This window comes from Saccoglossus kowalevskii, chromosome 16, assembly GCF_978046115.1.
Source record: "Saccoglossus kowalevskii chromosome 16, keSacKowa6.1, whole genome shotgun sequence".
NCBI lineage: Eukaryota > Metazoa > Hemichordata > Enteropneusta > Harrimaniidae > Saccoglossus > Saccoglossus kowalevskii.
Window position 1 is genome coordinate 15,532,150 of NC_140656.1, and position 12,847 is coordinate 15,544,996.

Below are 12,847 nucleotides of genomic sequence, written 5' to 3' on the forward strand. Positions count from 1 at the left end.
GTCATCACTAGATAATGTCGGTTCACTATTGCCAGTCATCACTAGATACTCTTGGTTCACTATTGCCAGTCATCACTAGATAATGTTGGTTCACTATTGCCAGTCATCACTAGATAATGTTGGTTCACTATTGCCAGTCATCACTAGACAAATGTTGGTTCACTATTGCTAGTCATCACTGGACAAATGTTGGTTCACTATTGCCAGTCATCACTAGACAAATGTTGGTTCACTATTGCCAGTCATCACTAGATAATGTCGGTTCACTATTGCCAGTCATCACTAGATAATGTTGGTTCACTATTGCCAGTCATCACTAGATAATGTTGGTTCACTATTGCCAGTCATCACTAGACAAATGTTGGTTCACTATTGCTAGTCATCACTAGATAATGTTGGTTCACTATTGCCAATAATCACTAGATAATGTTGGTTCACTATTGCTAGTCATCACTGGACAAATGTTGGTTCACTATTGCCAGTCATCACTAGATACTCTTGGTTCACTATTGCCAGTCATCACTAGATAATGTTGGTTCACTGTTGCCAGTCATCACTAGATACTCTTGGTTCACTATTGCCAGTCATCACTAGATAATGTTGGTTCACTATTGCCAGTCATCACTAGATAATGTTGGTTCACTATTGCCAGTCATCACTAGACAAATGTTGGTTCACTATTGCTAGTCATCACTGGACAAATGTTGGTTCACTATTGCCAGTCATCACTAGACAAATGTTGGTTCACTATTGCCAGTCATCACTAGATAATGTCGGTTCACTATTGCCAGTCATCACTAGATAATGTTGGTTCACTATTGCCAGTCATCACTAGACAAATGTTGGTTCACTATTGCCAGTCATCACTGGACAAATGTTGGTTCACTATTGCCAGTCATCACTAGATAATGTTGGTTCACTATTGCCAGTCATCACTAGACAAATGTTGGTTCACTATTGCCAGTCATCACTAGACAAATGTTGGTTCACTATTGCCAGTCATCACTAGACAAATACTGGTTCACTATTGCCAGTCATCACTAGATAATGTTGGTTCACTATTGCCAGTCATCACTAGATAATTTTGGTTCACTATTGCCAGTCATCACTAGATAATGTTGGTTCACTATTGCCAGTCATCACTAGATAATGTTGGTTCACTATTGCCAGTCATCACTAGATAATGTTGGTTCACTATTGCCAGTCATCACTAGATAATGTTGGTTCACTATTGCCAGTCATCACTAAATAATGTTGGTTTACCATTGCAAGTCATCACTAGACAAATGTTGGTTCACTATTGCCAGTCATCACTAGATAATGTTGGTTCACTATTGCCAGTCATCACTAGATAATGTTGGTTCACTATTGCCAGTCATCACTAGATAATGTTGGTTCACTATTGCCAGTCATCACTAGATAATGTTGGTTCACTATTGCCAGTCATCACTAGATAATGTTGGTTCACTATTGCCAGTCATCACTAAATAATGTTGGTTCACCATTGCAAGTCATCACTAGACAAATGTTGGTTCACTATTGCCAGTCATCACTAAATAATGTTGGTTCACCATTGCAAGTCATCACTAGACAAATGTTGTTTCAATATTGCTAGTCATCACTAGATAATGTCGGTTCACCATTGCAAGTCGTCACTAGATAATGTTGGTTCACTATTGCCAGTCATCACTAGACAAATGTTGGTTCACTATTGCCAGTCATCACTAGACAAATATTGGTTCACTATTGCCAGTCATCACTAGATAATGTTGGTTCACTATTGCCAGTCATCACTAGATAATTTTGGTTCACTATTGCTAGTCATTACTAAATCACATTGATTCACTATTGCAAGTCATCACTATGTCACATTTACTATTGCCAATCATCACTAGATAATGTTGGTTCACTATTGCCAGTCATCACTAGATAATGTCGGTTCACTATTGCCAGTCATCACTAGATAATGTCGGTTCACTATTGCCAGTCATCACTAGATAATGTTGGTTCACTATTGCCAGTCATCACTAGATAATGTCGGTTCACCATTGCAAGTCGTCACTAGATAATGTCGGTTCACCATTGCAAGTCATCACTAGATAATGTTGGTTCAATATTGCTAGTCATCACGAGATAATGCTGGTTCACCATTGCAAGTCATTACTAGATAATGTTGGTTCACCATTGCAAGTCATCACTAGATAATGTTGGTTCACCATTGCAAGTCATCACTAGATAATGTCGGTTCACCATTGCAAGTCGTCACTAGATAATGTCGGTTCACTATTGCCAGTCATCACTAGATAATGTTGGTTCAATATTGCTAGTCATCACGAGATAATGCTGGTTCACCATTGCAAGTCATTACTAGATAATGTCGGTTCACCATTGCAAGTCATCACTAGATAATGTTGGTTCAATATTGCTAGTCATCACGAGATAATGCTGGTTCACCATTGCAAGTCATTACTAGATAATGTTGGTTCACCATTGCAAGTCATCACTAGATAATGTCGGTTCACCATTGCAAGTCGTCACTAGATAATGTTGGTTCACTATTGCCAGTCATCACTAGATAATGTTGGTTCAATATTGCTAGTCATCACGAGATAATGCTGGTTCACCATTGCTAGTCATTACTAAATCACATTGATTTACTATTGCAAGTCAACACTATATCACATTCACTATTGCCAGTCATCACTAGGTAATGTTGGTTAACTACTGCCAGTCATCACTAGATCATGTCGGTTCACTATTGTCAGTCATCACTAGATCACATTGATTCAATATTGCTAGTCATCACTAAGTCATACTGGTTAAATAATGCTTGTCATCACTACGTCACATTGGTTCACTATTGCCAGTCATCACGAGATAATGTTGGTTCACTATTGCAAGTCATCACTAGATAATGTCGGTTCACTATTGCCAGTCATCACTAGATAATGTTGGTTCAATATTGCTAGTCATCACGAGATAATGCTGGTTCACCATTGCTAGTCATTACTAAATCACATTGATTTACTATTGCAAGTCAACACTGTATCACATTCACTATTGCCAGTCATCACTAGGTAATGTTGGTTAACTACTGCCAGTCATCACTAGATCATGTCGGTTCACTATTGTCAGTCATCACTAGATCACATTGATTCAATATTGCTAGTCATCACTAAGTCATACTGGTTAAATAATGCTAGTCATCACTACGTCACATTGGTTCACTATTGCCAGTCATCACGAGATAATGTTGGTTCACTATTGCAAGTCATCACTAGATAATGTTGGTTCACTATTGCCAGTCATCACTAGATAATTTTGGTTCACTATTGCCAGTCATCACTAGATAATGTTGGTTCACTATTGCAAGTCATCACGAGATAAATGTTGGTTCACTATTGCCAGTCATCACTAGATAATGTCGGTTCACTATTGCCAGTCATCACTAGATAATGATGGTTCACCATTGCAAGTCATTACTAAATCACATTGATTCACTACTGCCAGTCATCACTAGATAATGTTGGTTCACTATTGCCAGTCATCACTAGATAATGTTGGTTCACTATTGCAAGTCATCACTAGATAATGATGGTTCACCATTGCAAGTCATTACTAAATCACATTGATTCACTACTGCCAGTCATCACTAGATAATGTTGGTTTACTATTGCCAGTCATCACTAGATAATGTTGGTTCACTATTGCAAGTCATCACTAGATAATGTTGGTTCACTATTGCCAGTCATCACTAGATAATGTTGGTTCACTATTGCAAGTCATCACGAGATAAATGTTGGTTCACTATTGCCAGTCATCACTAGATAATGCCGGTTCACTATTGCCAGTCACCACTAGATAATGATGGTTCACCATTGCAAGTCATCACTAGATCACACTGCTAGTGATCACTAGATCACATCAATATTTCTAGTCATCACTAAGTCATTTTGGTTAACTAATGCTAATCATCATTAGATCACTTGGTTCACCACTGCCAGTCATAACTAGATAACAGTGGTTCATTATTGCTAGGCATCATTACGTCACATTGGTTCACAGTTGCCCATCATCACACTAGATCATCATTAGATCACATAGGCAGACTACTCCAAGTCACAACTACAGCCACAAAATGAAATGCTTTCCTCATTCAACTCCATACTTTAATAATCATTTTAAAAACAAAACAATTCATTATAGAATTGTATTTTATTTCTTTAATATATATACAGCATCGTCACTTGACAAATGATATAGTTATTGAAAACTATTAATAAAACTTCAGACAGCAATGACCTGATCTCTATACTAATAGCTGTGATGCTTAAAATTCATTGATTCATCAATCCAAACGAAAAAATAATAGTGAATTAGAACCTTTATTAATTTTTTTAAAATGCCAAAATCACACTTTGTAGCATATAAATTGCTATCTGGAAATATAATTTTTTAATAGAACATTTCCATCGACTGCAAGATCTTGAGTTATGCGCTAAATCAAACATAAAAACATAAAAAGGTCATAGCGTCCTAGTTGCGTCAAAAGTTTTCCATGCTTAATGTGCTATACACATTTGATGATCAATTTTGATGAAGTAATGATAACCCAACGCCATATTCTTCTCTGAAACATCAGCATTTCAATATTGAACAATAACAAATAAATTCAAGTTCAAAATAAAGATCTCGCAGTGAACGAAAAATTACCTATTGTTAGTAATTTTTAAGCTACACCCAGCCAACGATAATACTGTGGTGGCACATTTGTCACAAGATGAGTGAGCCAAATACCTTTTTATTTAGTAAATAATGTCAGAACACAAATATGAAAGAAAATGGTTGAGTATATGAGCATACTGTAATTGTAGCTACCCACAATGAATCAGACTATTCACCTGTTGTGATTCAGCGAGGTAATATTGTATGCTTTGAGTATTATATATTCTATAACAAAAAAACAAGTGCATGCGCATACACAGCCAGTAGTATAGGGTCAATAAAAGATGCTATTTTCGGTAAATATTCATGATGCATGTTAATGAAGCGTGTAAACATCGCTGGAAGACGAAAAAAAAAACATTTTTAATATAGTCCCCTCAGTACATACAGCATTTAAGTTGCGTTCAGGCAAATCTTAATTCATAGATTATCAATTGAATTTGTGCATGTCAATTACCCAACATGCATGTACAAAGTACATATATTCTGAATGCTTGGCTGGAAGTACAGTTAGATATATTTCTTAAAATTCTTTTCTGTATTAAATAGAGCGAAAACAAATTTTTGTACATGTACATTTAGTTTTCCTGAAATGTTCAGTGATGAACTGGAAATTATATGGTCTGCATTTTTGTGCAAAATAACAATGTGAAGGGTAAGAAAATTAATAAAATTATAATCTTTTGTGGATTTGAACTTGAAAGCAATGCAGTCAATACAATTTGTTCATCGTTTTGAGAAACCAATGTGGGATTCAGCAACCCAGTGGAAAAAGTAAAAGTGGACGTCTTCTCGTTTCACCTTCAAATCTTGTTCATACAATCTACTTAGCAAAGAATGTTACAAAACATGTCCACCTGTGTTCTCGATATCCAAGCTTTCAGAATATATGTATACACTGTCATAGGTGCATATAGAGTGACTGACCGAAGCAATTCATTATGATGATTTCCCTGATCGCTACATTTAAATTCAAAAGTAATTATAGATATTCTTGAAGTTACAGGAAATTCTGAAGAAAAGAAATAATTGAAAGCTGTGATTCAACCAGTGGTTTGTCACAGGATAGCGGGTAACCAATGGAGCAGTACACATTACCCTAAAAAGGAGAAACACCAGTTGCATTGAGGGTCAGGACATACTATTTATTTGGCACTATGGTCTACATTACAATTACAGAATCACTTCATTTTATTAGGTTGGGGGAGGGAAACAATACTCGCTGCTAGGTCCCATGTAGAAGGATGTAGAAGAGTACCTACAATTATCTCTCCAAATGAATTACATGCAAATACAGAAAAGAAAGCTTAGATAGGACCTCCTGTGTGCTGAAGGTTACTACTAATTGCAGGGAAAAATTAATTAAAATGAGGCAATTAAATGAAACAAAACTCTACATTTCATACGCCTATTCTTTTTTTAATCAAATGAGGTTCATGGACCTTAGTGGGGTCTTGAGAAATATTTGATGAACTGCCTTTGCATGAATTGTGGAAAATTAATAAAAGTTCAAATATCAATGCTTTTCAGCACTGAATTCTGGCAATGGTTTCAGTTTCACAATTTGATTGTGAGTTCTAATAGTGGACTCACACAGTTTCATAGTAAATCAAAACAAGGCAGAATCATGGCAAATCCTTGTTTTTTCTGCAAGAGTCCCAAGACTCCAATAAAGCTCTTCTTGTAATACACTAGAGTTCAATTTTAAGGGCCTGGAAATTCATGCTTTGAGACAATTTCTCTACAATGGCATGATTTACAGTACGGTATATCAGTCTTAAACATTTCCTGAATTGTTATTAAACAAAAGCTGATCAGATGAAAAGATTAAAAGCAGCCAATATGATTGGAATATAGAGCGAAAGGGAAAATTAAAAGACTAAGTTTTGTGCTTTGCAACAACAAAAAAATATTTCAATCACCATACATCTCTTAGTTTCACAGCTCGAGGGTCAAACTTATTTCAATGATCGGGTTGTTACATGGTCTGTTGCAGAATGGTGAAAAACTGAACTGCAAGAGAAATATGGTTGGAAAACAAAAATGACAAATCATCAAGTAAATTTCCTCTAAAAATAGAATACATCCCAATATTCATTCAATTATTAAGATGTAGTCTACTTTTAGAAGAAATTATGATGTATTGTCATGGTATTTCCTTTTTCTTTGACCAGTGAGCTTGGGCAGGTATTTTGTAATGTACTCGCAACATGGTTGGATCTGCAGCATAAGGGTCATCAAAAGATTCATTCAGCATAAATACGAAAAATGGGTAGTACTTATAATTTTTTCTGCATTCATTCTGCCGCAACAATCTTTAACACAAGGAAAAGCAACAAACATTATAAATTAGCGTGCATCCTTCATTCAGTAAATAAAAAGTGATGGTATAGGATTGGTAGAGTAGGTTATGATAATTGAGAAGCAGACTGGTGCCATGACAACATTGGATTGAGTAAAAGATGATGCATCATGAAGTGGACACTGTAATGTACTGTAAAATACTTTATTTTAGCTGGAATTAATTTCCACTGAAAAGACTTTTCGGGTGTTTTTTTGTATGGAATTTATTTTCACTGAATTATCCCTTCAGCGAAAATAAACTCCAAGCAAAAATAAAGTAATTCACAGTATTCAGTAATGTGTAACTGACTGAGAGTGCCAAATAAAGTGATGACATGAGAAGCTTTCATTCGATTATTTAATTAAGGCCAACTTTGCCAATCTGGCAAGCAACATCAGCTGCTGGTTGATTTGTTTCGTCAACTGCTGCACCGTCCTGGTAGAACCTATTAAATCTTTGTTTTAGTACTTCACGTAGTTCTTTTCTTTGCACTGTCACTTTACTGCGATTAGCAGTAAATAACTTTATCTCTTCCTCGGATATGCAGTTCTCTTCGTCTGAAGAACACGGATCCTGAATCAAAACAGGACATTAATATAAAAAAAAGTGTGAATGATTTTTGTCTCTCTATGTGTGGAGTTTCATGCATGCTTTATTCTAGTGAAAAATCTAGTTAAACTTCTCAACACCAGAAAATTTGTCTGCACTTTTTTCTCATTTTCTTCAATTTTTCTGGAAATGAACCCTAAAATTTGGCTATTTTTTTTTATAAACTATCAATGTCAAGTTTGAAAGGGACTATCATACATCATGTATTACTGTAAGTAAAAAGTGGGAGTCACAATATATTTCAAGATATGTCATACTGTTTTTTTCGCATATATTACCAACCTCAAGCATGTCTTCAAGTTTAGCCGTCCATCCCATGGCTTTGTGTAGTTGTTTTTCATCTGTGCATTGACAGATACGACATACACCATTCAACCCGTCCTGAAAGTCAAACACATTCAGATATATGAGAACATGACAAAATAATAATACATAATTAAATATTCAACATAATTAACTAGTCAACAATGTTGAAGCAGCTACTATACATTACATTTACAAAACAAAATCACAAATTCTATTTACCGATGTGTTCGCAATCTTTGACTTTGACGATTTACCATTTTCACTACAAAGACATTCTGAATTAACTCCCTCAACCAATTCACCAGCTGAAGACAAAATAGCAAAGACATGAGAAGAAGCTAAAAAAACGTTTCAAGCATTAGGCACAAACCCTTATTGTGTTATTTGGTACCAAAAAAGGCAACCAGTCGGTCAAATACATTCAATAAAATAACAAATTGACATGCACACGTATATCATTTTCTTCCCTGCCTTTGTAGCAAATGTAAACAAAATCTGTAAAAGCATAAACATAAAGTATCAGAGAAATAAGTAATGACGCTGGAGTCAAAAAGTCATAGTTAAGTCGACTCTATGGAATCAACTGAAGAAACTAGAAAACATGTATGAGGAACCCACATGTTTTCTTCATGCTAAGAAGTCCTAAGCATCGTTGACAATGCAATGGTTGTATTTTTGTAGGGTTATTTGAATTACAATATATTGTATATGTCTCCCCATTCTGTCTTGTTGCAAATTTTAAACTCAATCAGTTGAGGCATATTAGAAATTATGTTGAACAGATGGATGGCTGGGGTGAGGCTTTGCAGTAATGTTGGGGCTATGTGTACAAACCTTGCTGAGGATTGTGATTCTCCTGGCAGTCTTTGGAATGACTTTCTGAACTTGATTCACTACAATACCCACCATCATTCGGACTATATTCTCCATAACCATTACACGTCTTATGTTCTTGTTCTTCACAATGACAAGTACTGGTAAGCTGAGTGGAAGATAACGCTTTCAAACCATGTTTGGACAATTCACAGGTATCACACGGGTCCGTATTGTCATTACGATCAACCGCCTGTATTTAACACAAACCACAGATTGTTTATATTTTGACAATTTGAACAAACTTACACAAGCTACCAAAATGTATCACACTTCTAGGTTCACATACAACTACACAAAGTGATCAACTTAAAAACCACACTGGCCACCACTCCTCGTAAAGCCGATCGCAACACAAAATGACATGTACCAAGGTCTCATGCTGTTCAATAAATGTACTAAAGCTTGTAACTAACAAAATCCACCTATAATTAACAAGATCAAGTTTTTGAATGGCAGCAGTGCTTGATTTTGGTGCATTTTTAGAACTAACATGGCCGGCCATCATGAATCAGATCACTAAATATGCATGCGAACGCATGTATGTATCCCAAAATATATCAACACAGCGGTTGAGCACAAACTAACCTTTTGGCAATTTGCTTTAGCACACTGCCCAAGTGGTTTGGAGTCTGTACACTTTGGTTTACTTTTCCTGGGTATTTCAGGTTCTGCAGTTGGCACAAGATCCTCAGCTGATTCACTTCGGTTTTTCTTCTTGGCTTTCTTCCTTTGTTTTTTCTGTTCTTTACGCTGCTGTTTGGCTTTCTCAGCTTCATTGATTTCTTCACACACCAGTTCAAGCATAGTAACGCCTTGTTTATCTTCTATAGCCACCTGTAAGTCAATACACAAGATTAGTACAACCTATAACAACCAACAGTAATAACAAATCCTATATAATGGGCCAAAGCCACTAATTAACTCAAACAAGGGTCTTGGGGACAACTGAAATCCAAATCAGATTAAAATATTTGGAGGGCTGTCTTTAGGGCAATATCATTTCACTTGTATCTCTGATATAAAGTTTTGCAAATGATTATTGTGAAATCTTACTTCAAAGCTTTTCTTCAAAGCAGTAACTCCAAGATAGAATAGTATTTGCCATGTCTGCTCCTCTGCTCGCAACTTCTGCCATATTCTATACAGTCTCTCGTATAGCTGAATACCGAGACACGTCAACACCTCCTCTTGTGCTATGTCGATTGTTTTCGCATGTCGCTCTCGCCTCCTGTAATGAAATAGAAATAGAAACATCAAGGGTCCAGTGATTTAACCAAGAACACTTGGTTAAATCATATGCAAGCAAAAGTTCAAGTGGATTTTGTTAACCAGTTATAAATATGTTTATCTGTAAAATTTATTTATACAATGAGAGACATGTAAAAAACCCATTACAGACCAAAATATGGGCATTTGTACCCTTGAGCAAGATCAGTATTTTGCCCTCTTAAGGTCAGCATATGATCTCCAAAGCTGGGGCACAAAACATGAATATTTGGTAGGTGATAAATAATATAATCTTACCCTCCATTCAGATCTGGTTCAGCCCTAGTGATGAGCTGTGCAATGAACTCTGTATCACACAACACATGTACATGCCTCTCTTGTGGACAACACCGTAAACCTTCATAGAGCGTTGGACAATAACCTTTCTCCTGACAGCTGTCTACCTCCCCAATCAGTATGCTGTACGCACGCATCACTTTGGATTTACATTCAGTACAAAACCTAGAAACAATCAAATGATACGGCAGTCAGCAAGTTATTCAATACTACAAGTAATCATTGACACAAGAAATCGATATAGAGTTTTCATAGTACAGCAGTACGATAGTTATTATGTAAATTACCTAATTATTGTAAACAAACAAATATCTGATATTCAGTTACTCAAGCAGAATATATATTGCAGGTTTCATTCCATAAAACCAACATTATCGTTTAATTTTCAATGCTATTAATTGTTAATATATAATTTGATAGCATCCGTGTAGACGGAAATTTCATGACGGTGATTGAGAATATCCAAAAACCTACATAATTTTCTATGAATCTGTTCTCACAAAAATATATCTACAGTATTTACAGAGTAGTACTGAGACACAAAAACACAACTTACTCATTAACATAAAGATATTAATTACAAATAGTTATCACAGTGTTTCATACAAACACAACCAAAAGAAAAGTGCTGATCATTATGCAAATTAAATAATTACTATGCGCAAATTTGTAGAGCAAAACTAATCCAGTCTTTATTTGCTATGTGGTATCTGAGTACTAAATTGTATCTGCACACAAGGAGGAATTAATTTTACAACAGAAATAACAAAAGTTATAAAAGTAAAACAATATTTGACATACCGATGTTTACGAAGATAAACTTCTGTTGTTTCCATGAGTGCATCTGCTTCTATGACGGTGACTTCATCCCTACATTCTTGAGATAAGACATCCCATACATCTAACCAGCTCCTACAAAACATACAACAAATAGAAGATAATCACAAACAATTAACACGCCGCAGTTACCAATTATTCACAAATTGAGAAACCAAGGTTGTGTAATGTAGGTTTATTCCCAGGAAAGTCGATTTCAAGATAAAAATTTCTAAAAAATGTTCTTGACTTATTCAAATTGTGAAGGGAATATTTGACTATTTTGATGCCCATCAAGGCATTGAGGTAAGTAATGCAGACAATAGGCGACTTTTTGTTTACTCATGCAAGATCTAGTGAAATGCATGAAAGATGAGCTTTTAATGTTTGATAATATAATAATTTTGATTTTCCAGTATTCGTTTTATAAATTCAATATCGAAAGAGAAAAATATGATATCTTTACTTCATAAAAATTGACCATTGTCAAATAAGTACAGCAAATACTAAGCGTGGAAATACCCCAAAATTTGTTGAATCTCGCACAAGGTTTTAATGCCACTACGACAGATGTTTGTCCTGTTTTTATGTTCAGTTTCACGCATTATATAGGATGAATTTCAAGTCCTGTACCAAATCAAGAGTAGTAACACATTATGAAATTATGACCAAGACTTACACCTGCTGTAAACAATTGAATTTTATATTATCACAATTTATAGAGTGTTATTGCTACTCTAAAGAAACCCATTAAAATATTCACTTCAGCTGAAAAATAAATGTGTATGTGGTTACTTAAGGTGTTTTTCCTTAAAGGCTAGTGGTAATAACATAAGTTCAATAAATAATAAATCACCATACATAACACATGTAAAATACATTCTGTGTTTTTTACATGAAATTATAATGCACACTGCACAGCAACAATCACCCTTAAACTCTTGATATTATTTTTTAACAGATAGAATTTATATATGATTTTAGTTTATTTGTTCACATACAAACTCATTATTTGTTTGGTAAACAGCACGAAATAAATATACATTATATAAGAAACAGTATTTCTGGCTCAGTGCCAAAATAAATTAGAAGTTTGTAACATTTTGGTGAAAAAGTACTACCAGTATGATGAATAGAGCCATGACCTTCCTTTATTGGAGTCAAAGTGGCTGTCATTATAATAGTATTAAATGTAGCATGGCCTCAAATCCGCCATTGTAGTATGCTCTGTTGACCTGTCACCAAGCTAGGGTATGTTTGTATATTAGATTACAATACTGTTGTCCTGATACACTAGGTACCAGTACCTACCACTGCCCATTTAACAAATACTGTAAAATACTTTATTTTAGCTGGATTTAATTTTCGCTGTATAGACCTTTTTAGTGATTTGTATGGAATTTATTTTCACTGATTTTTGACAAGTTTAATGTAAAATATAGAAAAAAAAGATATATTCACTGGATTTTATTTTCACTGAATCATTCCTTCAGCGAAAATAGCGAAAATTAATTCCAAGCGAAAATAAAGTATTGCACAGTAGTGTAAAACACATTAATTATTCACTGGGTTTTAATTTCACTATTTTTACTGATAAGTGAAATCTGC

At 35.1% G+C, this 12,847-nt stretch overlaps 1 protein-coding gene across 1 annotated transcript in view; it reads right to left on the reverse strand.

The window, feature by feature from the left end:
- Positions 1 to 4,196: 4,196 nt before the first annotated feature.
- Positions 4,197 to 12,847, reverse strand: part of LOC100376609 (gametogenetin-binding protein 2-like) — a 32,973-nt gene continuing 24,322 nt past the window's right edge. Inside the window, exons 6-13 of the mRNA XM_002730837.4 lie at positions 11,225 to 11,335; positions 10,385 to 10,588; positions 9,914 to 10,088; positions 9,446 to 9,694; positions 8,819 to 9,050; positions 8,204 to 8,289; positions 7,961 to 8,059; positions 4,197 to 7,642 (exon numbers count right to left, since the gene is read on the reverse strand). Of these exons, the coding sequence (XP_002730883.2) occupies positions 7,427 to 7,642; positions 7,961 to 8,059; positions 8,204 to 8,289; positions 8,819 to 9,050; positions 9,446 to 9,694; positions 9,914 to 10,088; positions 10,385 to 10,588; positions 11,225 to 11,335 (1,372 nt within the window). The 3' untranslated portion in view covers positions 4,197 to 7,426. The remainder of the gene's footprint in view (positions 7,643 to 7,960; positions 8,060 to 8,203; positions 8,290 to 8,818; positions 9,051 to 9,445; positions 9,695 to 9,913; positions 10,089 to 10,384; positions 10,589 to 11,224; positions 11,336 to 12,847) is intronic.